The sequence below is a fragment of the Falco peregrinus genome, chromosome 1 (assembly GCF_023634155.1).
Source record: "Falco peregrinus isolate bFalPer1 chromosome 1, bFalPer1.pri, whole genome shotgun sequence".
NCBI classification, from domain to species: domain Eukaryota; kingdom Metazoa; phylum Chordata; class Aves; order Falconiformes; family Falconidae; genus Falco; species Falco peregrinus.
In genome coordinates this window covers 27,495,105-27,515,646 of record NC_073721.1, presented here as the reverse complement: position 1 = coordinate 27,515,646, position 20,542 = coordinate 27,495,105, and the positions used below count along the sequence as shown (strand labels likewise).

Sequence of the window (20,542 nt, the reverse complement as noted above, 5' to 3'; positions counted from 1 at the left end):
AAATTTACAACACCATCAAAACCAAATGTATGTTTTTAGGGAAGTTATGTTAATACCCACAAACAATTTTCCCTCTTTAGAATGATTATGCACTTTTACTTAAACACACTGAGTGCTGGCACATCAATAGCATTGATATTGGAGTAAATCCATGATCAAACTGGGGAAAAGTGTGAGGTTTTAGAAAAATATGAAATCAATAGCTGAAAAATCAATCCATTCATTAGAATTCATTGTAATTTTAAATTAAATCCTATCCTATTTTTAATGTTATAAACTCTTATTTTTCATAATTGTTGATAGCGGGATTAATTCTGTTAAAGCTAAGTAGGAGCATTTTATACCACCCTAAATGTAATCTAGTATGTTCTTCTGAAATGTATATACATTGTTGCTCTTAATTTCCTTCTGAGATGGTTTAATACAGAGAAACTGGATGTTTTTCCAGTGAAATACCTACAGCTATTCCAAAATAGGATTTAGGCATGTTAGTTCAGAAAAATCTCTACCTAGGTGAGGCAGGTGGAATTCTATAAAGTGCAACAGCTCATGGAACTGATGCCCAGGAGCAGTCAGGCCTGTTAGGGTGACAAATCATTAGCAAATGGCATCAAAGGTTTGATCAGCAATATAAAACTTTGCAGCTGCCGCATAATCATGTGGCTGCCTTGGTCCCTTTTTCATCTTGACATTCCCTGTATGTCAGAATGGTCTAATTCTGGGCATGTCCTAAACAGCCTGGTTTTGACAACAATGGACAGGCTAGCACCAGAGTCCAGGAATGATGTTTCCCTCTCTACATCATGAGCATTTGCACTGGTGAGCAAGAGAAACGGATAGATAGGTAGATAGGGACATAGACACACGTACTCATCCACATATACAATACACACCAGAAACATCAGACATTATAAGAATTGCCACTGCTGCCTGGATCCTCACTTAAAACAAGCAGGACAATCAGATTCAGCCCCACCCTCTGCCTAAAGTGATTTAAGCCAAGTTCTCTCATATCCAGTGCTCTAACCACCATGCAATAGTCTATTTTAGGTAAGAATGTCCTCAGCTCCTGCTGAAGCTGAGCCAGAATGCCACAAGAAATTCATAATGCATTTAGTCAAAAGGTGAAACAATATGTTTTCACAAAGGAGCTCTGCATCCTTACGGGCAGAGCGTTCATCTGAAAAAAATAAGCTGTTTGCTCCAGCCTCTTAACCACTTCTGTTTCTAGTCTTAGAAACAGGTTTTGTTGCTGCTAAAGTCCAGCTGTCACTCAGTAATGAATGTGCTGCTGTTCTGTGAACCCTGTTTACAAGAAAACTGTTTCCAGCAATGAAAAAGTGAGACCAGTTACTTGCTCCTCACCATCTGCCTTAACAGGACATCAAGCCTTTCCCTTCCTGACTCGTTCACCTCAGCAAGGCTAAATAATAGAGTCTAAACCAGACCACTGATACACTAAAATAAGTAAGCACAGGCAGGCATCTACATTCCTCATTTTCCTAAGAGCCAAAAGAAAAATGCAACATTATACTTACATGAATATGAAGGCAAAAAAATGAAGAGTACAGGAATGCCTGTAGCAATGGTATCAGTCCGTTTGTTGAAATTACATATGTAACAACAGGAAGAGTGCTAAATATAGCTATACAGGTTTTTAGCAAAAGAAATGAAAATGCCTTCACACAGTATGTGAAAGAAGCAGCATCGACACAGATGGCTCAGCCTGTTTTCCCACGGACTTCCAAGCTCTAACCCACAGCAGTAATTTCTTACTTTCTTTATGAAGCTTTTTGGAACCATTAAAACCATAACCTGTGTACTGCATTGCAGCTTTTCCATTTTGCCACTCTACTTTGAAGCTCACTGGAGACTTCGCATTCTCTGTTCCTCAGCCCATTTATCCCTGGTGAAGCTGCATCAAAGAGCATGATGGTGTTGATTTAACCACTTAGCTTTCAACAGCTTTCAGTGGAAGGATCTTGTTACATTAAACTTTTCAGCTAAGGAAAAGGCCCTTTTAAACTATTTAAATACGGCTGAGGTCCATAGTTTAGAAGTTAAACATTGCAGAATCCTTTGCTAAGAGCTGCTGAAAGGAAGTCAACATCATGACCTCAGTGATGTTCTTTGATGCATCTGGGCTTTGAAGCAGTAGCACAAAAGTGGAAAGCTGCAAAGGAGACGACAGGTGTACTGTCAAAAAGTATAAAAGTGCTTTAGATTTGCGGGTTTTTTGTGTCCTCCCCTCCCCCTTAGAAATCAAAGGTAATAAAAAGGCAAGAGGAGTATAATTCCTCTCTTTTTCATTTTTATTTTGCTGGCAGCTTATTTTTCAGCAATGTCAGTAAAAGCCTGTATATTACAACTGCCACAGTAGACAGGCAGTATAGGTAGTAGTATAAGCCATAAAAATTCTGCAGGACAAACAGAACACAGTAAATATTTGTCCACAGCTTTAAACAATCCTCAGCTTGTTTGGGTTTGGTTTCTATGGCCATTGTACATCTCCTCTTCTGACATTTTCTTCATGCTGGGATTTCTAAAGGAATCTTAATCTTTTCATCAAACCCTTCGCCACCCTTGACCTCCCATACTCTCCCTGCACTCACTTCTGCCAAATTTTATCCTTAAAAAAAATATCAGTAAGAACAATTTATTTTCTATTTCATTCCTTTCAATTTCATTTAATGAAAGCAGCTCAGAGTGACCTGAAAAGCTTCAGCAGTTGCAGACTTCTCAGATCACAGTCATTGTTCTCATTAATATAAGTGGAATACGGTGGAATGGGAGAAGGAATGAAAGGCTGCACTTGGAGCAGGCTCTAGCCTCAGCCTGTTGTCACTTTTTCTTTGTGCTGTGTGATAATAAACATTTTTTGGAGGACCCACACATGGCTTCCTAGAGGATCAAGTCTGCTTAAGAAGGTAAAAGGACAGCTTCCAAGAAGAAATGCAACTTTTCTCAGAATAGAGTAGAATGGCTGAGAGAGAAACTTTACGTAAATAGTAAAAAGATAAAAATAGAGTAGCTCCTCAGCACTCATTAATTGTCACAACTTTATTGCTTTTCATTGGAGTATGATAAATTATACCTGCTAGCAATCTACTTCAATACATACACTTTCCATACAGAATTAGGATGAAAGTAACAGAAATCTAAAAAATTAATAATAATCTGTGAACAACTCAAAAACATAAGTCAACCGAAGGGAGAGGAATTCAGCTAAGGTTGTATTTTACCAGGAAAAAACAAGTTCGAAGCCTTTCCATTAAAGCCATTTGAAAGTTTTGACCACCTCAAAATGGATAACTTTATACAGTTAGATAAGCTTTTGTCTGGTTCAATGTTTTAATTGTCTTTCATGTGTTAACCTATTATGCCTTAATTATAGTACACAGTTGAAGAATCGATTCAAAACATTCTCTCCAGGCTATCTGCACTGCAAGCTGACTGAGCAGTGGGGCATTTGGTGATCCACCTCAAACAGTGTTGGCCTTTTACTTGTTGAAATGTACCCAATTCCTCTGAACAGTGCAGGTCGCAAATGTTGAAAAATATCTCAGCTGGCTAGAAAGGCAGGAGAAGAAACAAAAACTTGTTATTCCCAACATACTATATTTCTGACACAGGAATATTTTGAGGTGCCTGCACCTGATACAGTTCAGACTCTTCCAACTTTAAAGCTGCTTGAAACTTAGAAAGCTGAATAGAAAAAAAACCCCAAACCCTTTGATGAACAATTCCTCTGTGAAACGTGTGCATTCTTCCAAATACCATGAGGTTACCCAAAGCCACTGGGCTTTAAAGCAGGAGCTCCCCGAGGTAGTTCCCCTTGGGAGAAGCTACTCCCATCTCAAGGAGAAATTAAATAAATACAGTTTTGTTTCAAAGTATAAGAACAGTTTTCCTGTGTCACGGAAAACTCCACCTAGCTTGATTTCTTACCTCTGACTAGCTGCATGTTCTTAGGGTAAGCTATAACAGAATGTGTGTAGAGCACTTCTGATAAAACCTTCAACTTCAGAATTCAGAGCTGGAGGATTCACCTAGATCATCATGATTAATAATCAAATAGAGCAATATCCAATTTCAAAATACTACAGTCATCTGTGAAAAGGAGTCATCATTCTTTAAGCATTATGTAGGCTTAATTCAGTGCTATTAGAATATGTGGGTTTGGCTAAATATTATTTAGTTCATACCTGCTTTTTCCATAAATCAACAACTTTATGCAGAAGTTCATCATCTTCTCTTGGTCCTGGATTGGTGATCAAAAAATCTATATCATGCCCGATGTTCTTACCCCTAGAAGCAATAAACAACATGAAAATGAAAGAGTTAAGTTCCTGTTGAATTTCACACTACCTTCAGAGAGTGTTTTTGCTGCATTATAAAAAGAGTTTGCAGCATAAAGTGATAGCAATGTTTCTTTAAACATAATCAAAATGGAATCTTCTATTTCTTTTATCGGGTCCATCAGTGTTCTTTTGTTAAGCAATAATTTAAGCTTTTTGATGTATTTTCTCTGTTGTTCAACTAGATACTGCAGATGCATTCGCTGATGTTAAAGCTCTGTCTTTCTTCCCCTTAAGTCCCAGAAAAGGTTTCAGCCATCTCTGGATTAAAAAAAAAAAAAAAAATCATCAAAATACCGTAGTACATATTATGAATCCACTGCAGTAAAAGCAGATAAACTTGCCAGTCTGACTACTGCAGGCTTAAATATTCTTCTCTAGCTTTTGAAGGATAATTTAATGAAAAAAAACTGTGATTATGAATAATTTTATCATTTCTTTTAATGGCAAACATAAAATCTCTGAGTATTTTACATTTCTTCTCTTTTAAAATATAACAATAATTTTTGTAGTGATTGAGTTTGGGTATTTTTCGAGAACATTTCAGCCTTAATGTGACTAAAGCTTGTTGATTGCACCCACTAAGGATTTCACAAATCCATATGTACAAAGTTTAATTGTAAATGTTCTTAATGAAAAATGATGTCATAACCTCTTGGTTTTTCTTCATTTAAGTCTCAGCATTCAGCTTGCCTTTCATCCACTTAGCAAACGTGTTAAACCTAAATCAGGTGAAGATGCAGCAAACAGGCAAAAGCATGCTATCAGGATGTTTCCCTTCAGAGTAACAAAATGTTTGAGAACATCTGAAAATTTATCTTAGAGTGCAATTCATCTGAGAATCGTGGGCCAATAAAAGGTTTTCATTTTGGTCCAAATACTGCAACAGGGACTGCATACAATCTATTTATTAGCTTTAATCAGGCTGTGCCTAAAGAGAAAAGGGCAGAGGAGAGAGGTACTTCTGCAACTAGGTGCAGTATGCAGCAGGTGGAGTAAGCACCTGAAATCTGGAGTAGTGGCACCTAAATGTAGCACATCTCCAAATCTTTTTCATGTCATGTTCATAAGGGTACCTGGTGTTATAGCTCAGGTCCAGAATTCAGTCACTGTCCAGTATTCAGGGAATTTGTACACTGTTATATAGGCAGTGAAAATGGGAACTATAGAAAAAAAAATTAAATCTTTTGTATTTCATGAAACAGTACATTCTCTTAAAAGAGTGCCTAAAACTGAATCTGATTTCTTAAACTTGGAAATTTGTAGGAACAGAAGCGATTAGCAGACATGTCAACTGCCATTTGCATGACAGAAAACCATCTAACTGATGGACAGTTGAACAGCATTAGCAGCAAAATGTAAGGAAATGAAATTCTAGGTTTTATATTTGACAAGCAGTGTAACTCACTATGATACAACCATTGTGACATGTCTGCAGCAAAGTCAAAACTGCTTAAACAGGTGGAAATGATTTCAAAAGAAGTTTCAAACAAAGAATCAGTCTAGGCTTAGAAACCAAACAGCAATTCAAACTCAAGAAGTTAAAAAACATTTAGTATTCCATGTAACACTTTCTGAGTGATTTTGTAGGATGACATTCGTTATCTCTTAAATTACCATAATAATCCAAAGTTCTCACACAGCACTTTTTACTTACATGTCTGAAAATGTTTTTTCAAAGGGAAGGAATTTACTATTCCTATCTTAGAGATGCAGAAAGTGGCATAAGAAAACTTGCCTAAAATAATTTAAAAAAAAAAATCAAAAGAAGAAATTGGAAGCTGCTAGAATCAGTAGCAGATTCCTGATTCTTCCTCCAGTAGTCAACACATACATACTTGAGGTTTAACTACATCTACAAAACCCTGCCATAAAATTCCAAGAAATCCAAGTTGTTTCACTGGCCATTTCTTTCCCAAGACAGAGAGCATTTATTGAAATGCTTTTTATTTGTGAAGTTAGAGTGTTTAAATGTCATGTAAAAGCACACAATATAAAATCATTGTTATTGCCATGGTTGTGTTTCAGTTTCTCTTTGCACTAATTCACATTGGATTAATTTTTGACTGAATCAGTCAGGCTGTTACTGGAACATTTAGTTTTTAGAACATTTAAACATCAAATTGGATATGAAAACCCAGAATTCATCCTCTAATTAAGTGTCTCAGAGATTAAACTTCAGTCTCTAATTCATTCCTGAAGCTTTCCAGGAGGAATGCTGCAGGCTGCAGTCTTTTTCAAACCCCATAACTTTCAAGAGAGCAGGTTCCTTACACAGGGCTACAGATGGGCTCCACCATGATCTAGAGACTGAGGGGGCTTAACTAAGCATCATTCACTTAAAATGAAAACAAACACTTTGTTTGAAAAACAAATACCAAATTGATGCTACCAGTGCCTGGTTTTGTCTTGCATTTGGTAGCCCAGTGACTGGTGCAGAGAATCCTCATCCTTTTATTGCAGGGGTCCTCAAACTACGGCCCACGGGCCGGATACAGCCCCCCAGGGTCCTCAATCTGCCCCCGGTATTTACAGACATCCCCCCGCCCCCCCCCTGCTGGGGGTTGGGGAGGGAAACCAAGCAGCCGCAGATGACTGCCTGCCACTTCATCCACGTGCCAGCCCCCTGGTTAAAAACCTTGAGGACCCCTGTTTTATTGCCTTATTTTTATCAGTCAGAAATATTGGCAATGATCCTGCTTCACAGGAGGCATCTCCTCATTCTCCTCTCCTGCTTTCTGCTGGGGTACAGTTCTAGGAACAGAGTTCAGAGATAGCCTTTGGGTCCATGCCAGTGTCCACAGGTTATTTACTTGTTATTAGCTATTGGATTAAAACCACTCAGTCAGGAAGGAGAACACTGTTTGATGTGTTTGCAGCCAAGTTATTTGTCATCTGCTGGCTGTTAAATACAAAATACAGAGCCAGTGCTGGGTGCAGGGCGCAGAGTCTTAAGGCTTCTCTCTAAATGGGCATTCTAGTCAGCATGCTACATCATACTCCTTCTTCCTGGCTCTACAAATCTACCATTATATATCGCAGAGTGCCATAAATCTACCCAGGCTAGTGATTTTAGCACACCAATGGATGCTGGGAGATGTAAGGATTTGATTCTGGTACGCCACTGTCTACGTACTCAATCACAAGGCTTTTATATAAAATTTGAGTACGATTTTAAAAATAAAAACAGCTGCAATGACATTTTAGAAAAAAAAATATACATCCTCTTAATGTGTATGATAGTTGCTCAGAGCTTGTCTATTTTCTAGGACTCATATGAGATGAGACTGATAATCTGTCTAGTTTCTAGATTCCACCTGGGCATAAGCAGGATCTGGGAAATTAATTGCTTGTAGCTGGAAATGCTGAGGCTGTTATGAAGCAAAAGCATAGATGCCCCTAGGAGCAGAGCAATCAGGGACATGACTGGGGATTTCAGGTTTCTGAGGCTTTGAAAGGACATGGATTCAAGTTTTATATCTGCTATTCAGATCCACTTACATCTTTCTTTCTTTTTCCATTAGATCTAAACCTAAATCCGTGTTGGGCTGGAGCTGTAAGAAAACCAGCACCTTGCAGAACTGAAATTGCAGCTTAGGTTTTGTGCTAACAATCCATTCAAGTCTGAAGACTAAAAAAGACAGAGTACCGTTAATTAACTGTGTTCAATTCTTGGCTGGCTAAACCTGTATAAAGCTGGTATTTCTTACTAGTCAGTTAATCATCTTTAAGGTTGTTGGAATGTTCTTTTTTGCTGTTGATGTTTTACTACAAAAATCTAGATTCCAAGTCATCAAACATAACTATCACTATGGCTAAAACATAAATATATGAATGTATGACAAAAGATAATCACATTGTCTTAATCTACAAGGGCAACATCTGCACGATTAGACATTTTAGAGTAGTATGTGCGGACAGTATTTTGAAACCCCGTATATTATATAATGTCTAAGCCATATCAATGACAATTCTGATAAACTGACTTTAATTGAGCAAAGATGGACTGACATTTCTCTACCACTCAAAAACTTCACTAACGGAGGAATTTAAACCACGTTTTTGCAGCAATGAGTTATGTCTCAAAACCCTGAAAACCATTTAGCAATCTTTGGATTTCCTAGCAATCTAGGAAAACTTAGAAAGAGTTCCAGTGGATGCATAAGATGATACTGTATTTCCACGTGTGTGTTTGCATTAGGTAAAACTGTAAGCTTACTTAATGAACCTTGCCAGCCCTTGAAGTGCATGAAATACAAAGCGAACATCAACAGCCTATGTTTATAAGACTAACTGCATCTCCTGCTCAGTCATATTTCTAGGGAATAAAACCATCAAAGTAAAATCACAGACAGCACAATGCCTTTGGATAGATCTGTCACAGGAATGATTTATTGTTACCATTGACTTTGTATTGTGCATAGAAATAATACTCACTTCTTAGTGTTGCCAAAGTATGCTGGACTTCATCTGCTAACTAAAGAAAGGTGTTTCTCCTTCGAAATGGCACGGTCTGAGTTCTAGATTTGTTCACCACCATCTTCTCTATCAGCTCCCTTCAACCGTGAAGGCCCTTTTCCAAAAGCAGCCTCTTTCTTCAGCAACAGTCAGATGTTTAAGTCTGCTGTTGCTCACAGCATGTACACAGTGCCCTGTATTTTCCAGCTAAGCTTGTTGTATTGCAGCTTTTCTTCGCAGGCTTCCTCTGTCTCCACTTTTCTTTCAGGTCTTTATAATTTTGCCCTGCAACACGATTCCTTCCTTTTTTCACAATATGGATGGATAATTTATTTTTTAAAGTATTTTATGTGCTTCTTTCTCACTCTTGACTGCTTTGCATTCAGAGACCATGGGAATAATAATGAGGAATACACAGATGTAGCTTTTTTTGTTTGTTTCCCTGGAATTCTTTCTTAGCTTGATTTTACAGGCTCTGTATTAGATTATTTTTTTTTTTCTGGAGTGCACCTCATTTCTTCTGTCTCCCCAACAGCTCTTTAAAACGTACATGATAGTTTTCAAGTTCCTAGAGTCATATTCTGATACACGTAAAAGTTTTCTCTTATTTGACAATCCAACTGTTACCCTGCTGTGGAATAAACCAGAATGAATAGGATAAATCCCTGGATAAAAGTCTTCTGTGAAGTCCTTCAAACCATTAAAGTGATTAACTGAACAGCCTACCTGCAGTACTAGATGATCACAAAAAGTACTTTTGACTAAAATCTCAACACTGTACTAGATTGGTCTTTCGTTTATTTAGGTTATTTGATAATTTTATTGGATTTGACAATGTAATAAAAATGTGATGTTTTACTTTACAGACTGTATTTTCATGTTTTCAGAGGTTCACACTTCAGTCAAAGTAGGACTACAATAGTTTTTACAAATCCTTCTCCAGCAAAACTCTGACTGCACTTATGTGTGTAAGCAGTTCTCAGGTTGAGTTCTGATCAGAAATGCAAAGTGAACTTTGCTTCATTGGCTAGAAAGTTTGGACCAGGAATCAAATTTAGCATCAGGTATCCAGGGCAAGCTGAAATACCTTTTCTTCACAACTGCCATATTCTGTAATTCAATCAATTCTCAAAATCATCTTAAGAAGGGCACTTGAACACTCTTTTGGGGAAAGAAAGCACTTAATATTCAGAAGAAGAAAAAGGTTTTCAATAGCTGCTCGGAAAGATCATCAGAGATGACTGTGGCCCACTGGCTCTGCGCTCTCAGAGCCTGGGCTAAAGACAAGCTGGCCAACTTGTATTTGTTTCTCAAAACTCAGATGGAAAATTTCCAAATAATTTTTTTTTTTTCATTCTATAGCCAAGCCTCCATTTATTAAGTAAATCCTATCCCTTTTATTCAGACAATATTCTCATTGGCATAATGATGGCATTATAAATATGGAATAAGGTTGCGTGTGTGCTAAATCTTTCAGTGTTTACACAGACGTACTGAACTTCACACATGAGAACACCACCACTGGTATAGGAGGCATTAATCACTTGCATGAAGTCAAGCATATAAATATTTAAGAACATGGAAGACTAACAACTAACAGGCACTCATTTCCAATATCTGATCAAATATATTAAATAATAAAGAAGCCTAAATTTATGTGGGGTTCCTGGAATGAAGCAAATTAATTGCATATAATTAATTTAATTATTAATCTTCAAATCATACATTCGACTGCCACAAAATATAACATAATAAAGTGGGGACAAATAATGAAGAACAGAAAAAGATTTGGCATAGACATTTCAGGCTTCTTTCTATTTGACTGAACCTTTTATTCCTGTTAAAATTGTGGGAAAATATTGATTGTGGAGGAAGGCATATGTCTTAAACATTGGATATTTCTGAGTCTGTTTGTTGAAACCAGATTGTATTTACTAAAACAGTACGTTTATGATTATATTAATATTCAGATGCTAATGGATATTTTCCCCATACAGTTGGGTAAAATTGCCTTTACATTAAATAAGAAAAAAAACATAGCTGTGAAATAGCTTCCTGAGAATGACTGCTATCAGGAAAGAGCAAAAATAATCAAGCCATCAGGAATTGCTATGCAACCAATATTCACCATAAAACTGGTAAGATTTTTAAACTCTCACTTTCCTGACCATTTCATTGCATAGTTGCATTTTAATACAGAAAACTAGGAAAATCAGTAAAAGTAGCCTCAGACCAGAACTACACAGAGCAAGCCTTAGATAGCATATGGAGAATGTGCACAAAATATCAGAGGTTGTAACTCTTCCTTCCAAAGAGCTCAGATTAAAAGCAATCCAGCTGAAATTCATTTGTGTAGCAAGCTGGATGCTGAAAGCCAGTATTAAAAAAAAATGACAAGTCCTTTATTTGTGGAAAGGAATATGGGAATTCATTACATGTTAAATTAAGCATCATCTTCTCTGCATTCTTCTTTTGGGAAATGCAGGAAGGACAGCTTCTAGACAGACATCCCCAAGTGATTTGAAAATATGTGAGGCCATTTGAATATCTCCTTGAATATAGATGAGCAATATGCATAAACATCTAGGAAGACCAAATGCAATTGCTGAAGTGATGATTGTGTGGAAATGGAAAAGGGATTAAACGTTGCAGAAGATTACACACAGCTGAAGGAATGGACAAATTGTGATATAGCACAATAAACTTTTGTTTAAGCAGCAAAGAGAAAGCTTGCATAAGTAGCAGAACCATTCCTTATAGATATAGTAAACAAATAATTTATAAGTACCATAAAATGCATGTTCCTCAGAGAGAACTCTAGTAGCCTCAGTGTGCATCATAGTCAAACATATTATTACAGCTATAGTCAAACACGCACACACATGCATACATAGTTCAAAGATTTCTTTGACTACTCTGATATTGATGCCATATTTTTACTCTAGGGAGGTATCCTCTACACTGGGTCTGATTTAACTCCCACTGTACTGGCAACGTAGAACTATTTGACATCAGTTGAGTTTGACCAAATAGAAATGGCATGGTAATTCCATCTCTAATAACCTAATCATGTCCTGATTATGGTACCTCTACTACCTGTTTCCCCACCAGCATGTCCCTTCTCAGAAGAACAAAAATTTTTATTCCAAAACCCAGACAGTCTGCATGTTTGTGGATTTGCTTATTAAGCAGTCTTTGCTAAGACCTTGAACAAGAGGTGGACAATTTCTCACAGCCAGATACCAAAATAATTCTGAGTTACTGCTACTCAAACTATGAAGAATTACACGTTTTTCTTGTATAAACCCCATTACAAAGAGAAAAAAAATCTTTAAGATAGAAGTACTGATGTGTGACAGTGCTACAGCTATTACATAGAAAGTAAAATCCTGGACTGTTTAATAGCCAGAGGAGAAAAATTCCATTAATTGAAAAGTAGTCACAGATTTCCTTCAGCCAAGAATAATTCTATAAATATAGATTTATAGAATAATTCTTGGCTGTAATACTACAGATTTTCAAAATCATCTTCCATAACTTTCCATATTCAGATATAAGTTACTAGCAGTTTAATAAAGCATAAACGCAAAGTAGACCAATAAGTAAAATTCTCAGAATATTTTTCCTGAGTTTCCTGAATTCAGAATTTAACCAGAAATTAATTATTTCAGCACACTTTCTCCTTAGCTATTTTCAGGTCTGAAACTTGGGCCTCAAATAAGTGGCTCTATTGACTTGAAAGGACACTGACCTTTGTTAGGGATACAGTTAGCACATGGACAGGGAAGAAACAAGGCCCTTTCCAAGGAAATTAACAGAACCGTATGTGTACAAGCACTTCTGCAACAGTGATTTCATGCTGAAGGATTTTGTTGAATGGAAGAAATGATAGTGTTTGCAACATTCTCATTTCACTTGCAACAAGAACTGGGCAATAGCTAAAAAGCAAGTTGGAAAATTATCTTGTTTGTGACAGAAAGTGTCTTCCAAACTATAATAAATGCTCTAGCATTTATTTAAATTTATTTCCTCAGGAACTCTCAATTACATATTCTGATCAACACTGTAAACAGTATTAACAGCCTAAGCAGCAGCATACTATACCAGTCCATTGCTATCATAAGTGACCAGCTAAACCCTGTACACCACACATAAGTTGTTCTTCAAATCACTGTCTGCTTTAGCGCAGCAGTTTTCTTTAATATTCAAGTCAGCTCCACATTTTCAAAACAACATTTAGATTCAACAGTGTCAACGCAATGGTGGTTCACATACATACAGAGTAGGTAGCAAGAAAACAAACACCCACTGAACTGCAAAAGCAGCTCAACCAAAGTTAACAATCCAAAAACACTGACACAGAGAAGGCAGAAAGCAAGTGTTCACAAGCCTGACTCACGCTGCAGAGTGATTACTTTGTCAGCGGAGGGAGGGTGGAAGAGGGAACATTCCAGCAGAATAAACCAGGGGCACTCAAACATGCCAAACTCTACCACCAGCTTCACTTGCTCTCTAGGTGCATGGTCTTTATACCTCCACCTTAAAAATGACAAAGACGTAACACTGATGGGAATGCCTGAGGCAAGACACCATTTTATAATCAAATTAGGTAGTCAGAAGGCTCACCTATACCATTCATTACATGAAGACATACCAAGCTTCTCAAAGGGTGTAGGGTTTGGAATCATAGATCACTCTGATTCCAGAACTGAAACTCAGGGAAGCCTTCCATTGCAGGACTAGGGTGGTAAGAAAGATGAGAGAACTGTAGAGATTACTGGCTTATTTTATCCAATGGATATTTACAAATCTTATACAATAATTTTGCCAATAGCTATTAAAAAACACATAACTAAGAAGGATCCTCCCTACCTTACATTGCAAGTATCTATGGCAGGCGTCATTTGTTTTTTCACCCTGAGTGAACAAATCCCAACATGGTCCACATACACAGTCAGTCCCTGCTTTTCAAAAATAAGTAACATGCCTGAAGCAACAAGGAAAATAAAGCAAGATCTGATCAGGGCCCTGTGGAATATTGATATGAGTATGGGAATATCTGGCTGCTTGGGGTAATTTCTGCTGTCCTGGTTTATTTTTTGAATTATATCCTAGCTGTGTTTAAAGGCAGTTTGATATTAGTGGTTCCCAGCCAGAATCAAAATATATTCTCTTTTCTTTCTAATGCCATATAGGTGGTGATGTACTACAAAATACCTGTTGAGAGCAGAAGTGCCAGTGTGGGAAATCACCTACACAAACATTTTGTAGCTGGACTTTCATTTTAGTGCCCAGCATTTCAATCACCCAACTGGACTTGGTTTGCAAAAGCTGATAAAATTGAGTCGAGTATTTCTGGAAATCTAAACCCAAACTGACTGAAATTTTGTATTTCATATCAAAGAAAATTCTGGAATTCTTGTCCTTTGAGGATTAATTCTTCCCTGACTGTATATCAAAGTGCTATTTTGAGGCATAATTAATATCTGTGAGATGGTTTAATAGGATGCTGATGTCTGAAATAGCAATAATCAAATTAAATTAACTGAAAAATTCTGCCACCAGCAAAGACAATTAAAATTAAAACTGAATTAATGATGTATTTAACTGAAAAGATACCATACAGCTGAGAGATACTCTGACTTATTATTTTGGCAATTTGTGGGTAAATAAATAAATAAATTGTTGTTGTAGCTTTGCCTGCAGAATTACTTTTCCCACTGATTTAAGAAAAAAATAATTTTAGATTAGACTGCCTCCAAAATGAAAACATAGTGAAAACTGAACCAGTGTTCTGGGCAGCTATAAATCAGGCTTCTACAAAGGTCTGAATTGCCAAAGACAGCATATAGCATCTTCTTCACCCAGCTAAAGTAATTCGACATAAACCCAGCTGAACTGCAAAAGTATTTGGCAAAGATCCATAGGTGTCTTCCCTTGAAGAGGTGCTTGAGGGTGGACACCTCATTAAAATGCTACTTTTCTTGCCCAGTGTAACACTAATTCTAATTCACCTGGGGCAGAACTCATTTTCCATAGCTGTGGAAGCTATTTATTTTATTTTTAAAGTTAATCCAACTCTGCAATGAAGTAGCAATGGAAAAATCCCTTACCCTTTAGGAGCAGAAACTTTACTTATTTGGCATAAGGGAATATAGCTTTAATATTGAATACACAAAACAAGCATTTTTGGTTTCTCATCTATTCAGCAGGATACTATGGCTATGGCACACCAGTAGCTGCTGTTCAAGGAGACTTTCAGGGAAACACCTGACAAGGCAGAGAATGCATTACTTAAAAGATCTTTCTTGTATCAAGCCAGGATAAAGTATCATCTGCTGCAACAGAAGGGACCATGTCTCCACGTATTTCTGGGAGTTATGCTCTGAAGGTGAAAATAACTGAAGTGAGGAGAACGAGTGTGAAACCTGTGCAATACCACTTAAATCTTATTTAAAATCTAATTTCACCCTCGGTGACTACATTGCCTCAAAATAGTAATGCATGCCATTCACTTAGTCTCTCATTAAGTGCACTTTCAAAGACCAAGCGTATGTCATGTTATGCTTGATTGTGAGTCTTTTATGACCCAAAAGAAACCTAGACACTTTCTCAGCCTACAAGGCACCAGAGCACTCCTCTTTGTGTCACGCTGATGTCTTTTTCAAGCTTTGCTTTAACAGGTATTTGATGTTACTTCAATGCAAGAAGAAAAGATAATCAGAAAATGGTTATTCAACTGAAGAACTTAAATGGCCGGCATTATTGCTGAATTTAAAGTTATCCACTGATCTTATAAAGCTCTATTAAATTATCTGCATCAAAAATTATTTAATAGGTTAAAATATTATAATGCAAAACCTTGAAAAGATTCATTTCCCTGCCTTGTGAAAGGAATGAATGATGAACGGTGTGTTTATATATTGGCTTCTGTGGACTTTTAGCCAAATTGTTATTTCAAAGCATGTTCAGTTTAAAACAAACCTGCATGAGGATTCTTTTATACACTGATAGCTAAGAAAAACATTATCCTGTGGAACATTATGAAAAATGTAACAGCAGTCATAATTGCAAGATCTGACAAAACCAAGTTTGAGCAGGAAACACTATTCCACAAACAAAAACATTACAAGCTGATTGACCTACTTTAGTATGTACTATCGTAAGGAGGACCACCTATTACTCACATGCTGAAATTAATTTCCTTTGACCTTAACTCCAGAGTTGTTAAAAAAAAATATTCTGTGAAAAAGCTACAAAATTAAATTTCAACTAGATTTATTACACACTATTAAAACTTTATAAAACTAGTCCTCTACCAGCCTGGTTGCTACTGAGAGAGCAAAATAGGATAACGGCCATGTAAGAATTCAGTCACCTAATTCTTAGTCAGAAGGTATAGTTATCTCTATGTATTATAACAGTTGTAATGACTAGATGGCATTATTGTCTTCCAGCTTTCCATGATGTAAAGTGCCTGAATGTGTCTGTCACCAATTATACCCTGATGTTGAATATTTATCCCTTTTTGGCTTGCAGACAAGACGACCTTTTGCTACTAACAGCTCTAGTCTCTCCGAATTCTATGTTTGAAGTAAATTCACTATTCCACCAACCAAAACAAAACTATGCTTGAGCTATGAATCACTGAGAGCGCTGTCTCAATTTCATGTAAATAATGCAACTGTACCTGGAAGCTGTCCATATAATTTCCAGCTTTTAAAGCTTATGAAATGTACCATACCAATCTGTCACAGTTTTATTTGAAGTCATAAAATACACTGCTGAAGTTTTGCTTTTGCTGTCTTGGCAAATCCTTTAAATTGCACTCTATTTCAATCAAGCATTTCAAATGACATCATAGAAGTTTCCTGCATACATAAATTTTGCTGAGTGCCAATCAATGGCAAAGCAAAACCTCTTCAACACTGTTTGAAAGAGATACACACTTCAGTGAGTATTGACGTGGGTTTGGGATCTCATATATTCAGCTGAAAGGTAAGAGTATGCAGATGATACTTCAGTCTTAAAACATCTATGTAGTTTCACATGTGTAAACTCTGACAGCACATTCCATGGTAACATGGAGCAAGCTCTCTCACTGAAGAAGCAGTCTGTATGAGAGTGGTGCAGTATCTTTTGTTACCAGAATTTTAATGATTCTGGAAATAAAAACCATATGACAATATGTAATAAGTACTGGAGAATCAGGCTTGACTGGAGAGAGTTTTTTTGTTATTTATAAGAGCAGGCATCTCAGACTAGACCTGCTCAGACACCCTGAAATACCTAGTTTCTTTTGGCCTAATTCAAAGGTTTAACAAAGACTTTAAAATTACACAAACTGAGAGACAAGGAAATTCACCTACCTGTACCTATGAAAAATACAACAGAGATCAGTGCAGTCAAAAATGCCAGATGTTTCAGTAAACTCTCAAAGAGCACAACGAACACTGGGGGAAAAAAACCGCAAAAGGGTAAAGAAAACTACCTCTGCCTCTATCCAACAATAAATCAATATGAGATTATGAAAGGAGAAGTTTAGGATTTTCAGGATTTATGTCTGATTTCTTTGGAGGTCGTTGGTGACCAGTGCTTTTCACAGCACAAATGGGGAGAGTGCTGGACCCTTCTGGATCTGGATTGTATAGATTTGCTCTGATCCAAGAAAAATTCAGGCACTGTGTCCACCTTCTGCCGGTGTCTGCCAGAGATGAAGTTTGCCATCATGAGGTATTTAATGGAGTAATCAAGAGCTGGCTGTAGATTATACATGTACTCCAACTGCCTAAAGGTAGAACTGAATGGTTGAGATGCATTGATGTTTTGGATTTGTAAGCCAGTAAGCTTTCCAGCTTTTTGATTCCATCTCAGCTGATACATAATCTACTCGGGTACCACGTTTCCAACAGCATTAGTTGCAAAGCAAAACCTCAGCTAAGCGAGTTATATATTGCTAGAACAATAACCTAGTGATCTCTTCAATGACATTAAAAATGCAGCAGAGAAAGCAGAAAGGTCAGCAGCAAATTATTTACTTAAATAAGTAGACAAAGCTGTATTATTAATTATGAAAGCTGTATATTTTTAAAAATGCTTTAATGAAGCTATTTGTCACACTTTTTTTTAATAGAAAGAAAAGTATTTCACAACTGAACTGCAATTGAAGCAGTTTCCATTTACTAGTTTAGATTTTTATTGTCCAAGAGACAATTGTTTGGTTCAGTATCATATTCCTATTCTACTTACTCAGAATCTCATTAATATATATATATCCTAATATTTAAGATATATTTCGAAAGAAGAAAGAAAAAGATATTTTTCTATACTGACACTATAGTGAAATTAACAAATATCTTTATAGAAATATTTTTTGCTGTATTGAAGCTTCCTGGTGGTAGACTGAAAAAGTGCATTCAATCCCAGTCCATTTTAACTGTCTCTAGCTAATTCTCTTGAGATTGTCAAATGGATTATTCCTTTGTCATATCCCTTTGTGACAGAAACCTTCCTCAAAATATCTTTTTCATGCATGTCTACTTTGGCATTTCCAAAAATCAAAACACTCACTTTAAACAATTTAAAAGACAATATTGATGTTCATGCAGGAAAGGAAAAGTGCCTTTTCAGAACATCTGAATATTAGATGTTCAGCCTGGGTTTCACTTACTTGGCAGTGATGGGACAATCTGTAGAATCAACCTACCATAAAAATAAAGGTTTCTATTTGCTTCCTGCTCAGCTGTACTGGAAGTTATATAAACATGACAGGTTTTCTATTAAAATTCTTTGAACTGAGAAATAGACTGCTTGCCTCCACTGGAAAAAAAAACCAACCAAACACAACCACAAACCAAACACCAAAAAAACCCACTCACCCCACCCCCAAAAAAATGACATTCCAGAATTCTAACATAGAATAGGATTAAGACTTTTGTTTGAGCTGGTGGTATGATGACTGAGGAGTGCAGGTAATTGTTCATGCGTTTGGACTAGTCACAAACACATGAGAAGCTGATTTATGAAGTTGAACTTTCTGACATTGTGGCACTATGTATAAATCTACTTCAGTTGTGATTGCTTTAAGATATTTTATTCATTTATTCCACCTAATGGAATATGATATCTGCTAATTTCAGATTAAACAGTTGCGTGATTGCTAGCATACAGCTGCAGGATGGTGAGTTTGAGTCTAGTCTTTCTACCAAGACATTCAATTTCTACTCAAGTATTTCTAGAAAAAATATGCACAGTTTAAACTTCAAGCGTACCTGCAATCTGTTTAGTTTTAATGACATTGCTCACTCTGATTTTTAGAGTGAACTGTGTAGTCTTTCCAGGATTGGGCTGACATATGGATTTTCCATAACTACATTTGCATACCCCTACTGCAAGTAAAGTAGTTGGGAATTTTACAGAAGCATAATCTAGAGAAAACAAAATTGCTCTCTTTTGAAATCTAATTTGGATTGTGTGATCTAGTATTTTTGTCTAAGAGAAGGGGACTTTACTTTTAACCTATGGGATAATTTAGAAAACTAGAATTTTACAGAGAAAATAGTATTTACTATTAAAATTATCATATTTTACACTAGCATTATGGGATACAACAACCATGTCTGGTTTGTGATCAGATTTAAAATGTCAATTGAGATTCAAAGCTTGTCCACACGGTCTACATCAGTGTTTTGCCAAGATAGCTGTGTTGTGTGAAATCACAGTTAGCCAGCAGTTCCCTGGAGCTGAAAGTTACACCCTTTGGGTCAATTTAGGTTATCCATTTGAGACAATCATTTAAACTATACTAGCAAAGGAACACTGCATCTCCACAGAGAAAAGCTGCCAATATATTCTACAAGTGTAAGCATAACAGAAAAGCCTTTTAAAGTGTAGACTGTCATTAAATCTATCTTCTGCCTTAAGCAAATCTCTCCATAGCAAAATCTTGTTACTGTCTTTTACAAAATTCCTTTGCTCTGCTTCAAGACATGATCCTCAATCAGACTAAGGAGCTCATGAAGTTGGATTAGTTGATTTAATCCTAAATTAATAACTTCTGATTATTATTAACCAACTTTCTTAATTCCCAAACCATGGCAAGGAGATACTCCGAGAGCAACTTTTAGGTGTTCTTTCTGTGCCCTTTTTCCCGATCCAGATATTGTAAAGCTCGAGCCATATGTTTTCATTCTCTCAAAGAACCAGTCTATTTATATTTCTCTAAACTCTTGTTCTGATTTTTTTTTTCCCCTGAATATAGTCTTGACTTTTTCAACCCCTGCATTGTTGCGTGACCTCAGGTAACGGGACAATGTAAGGGCATCTTCACTGTAGCTACGAATTTTTATTTCTTTAGATGAAATGTGAAGAAGCACGTCCTGGTCACCATTTCTTGCCAGTTCAGATACTCAAACAATCAGATGAAAGCACCCCCCTGTTTTGTCGTGACTCAGCAGAAATGCCAAGGCTCCCACTGACCTTTCAGCTAAAACGTACCGATCAGTTGTTCACATTTCATTTATGAAGTTTGAACAGAGGTGATATAATCTATTTTTACTAAGTCCAGATGTAGTATTATTTATGGCAGTGATACAAATGTATAATATAATATCAACATCGAGACATTTCATAAGCAACAGCGTTCCGTGAGGACATTGTTACTAACACAGACAAACTAGGTGCAACTGCACACAGTAGCCTCTGCAACAGCATCATATAACCAGGAA

General features: G+C 36.7%; 1 protein-coding gene across 2 annotated transcripts in view; it reads right to left on the bottom strand.

The window, feature by feature from the left end:
- DNTT (DNA nucleotidylexotransferase) overlaps positions 1-20,542 on the bottom strand; it is a 158,268-nt gene that overhangs the window by 32,168 nt on the left and 105,558 nt on the right. For both annotated transcript variants that reach the window (XM_055817237.1, XM_055817177.1), the window contains one exon: positions 4,206-4,308. In XM_055817237.1, the coding sequence (XP_055673212.1) occupies positions 4,206-4,308 (103 nt within the window). The remainder of the gene's footprint in view (positions 1-4,205; positions 4,309-20,542) is intronic.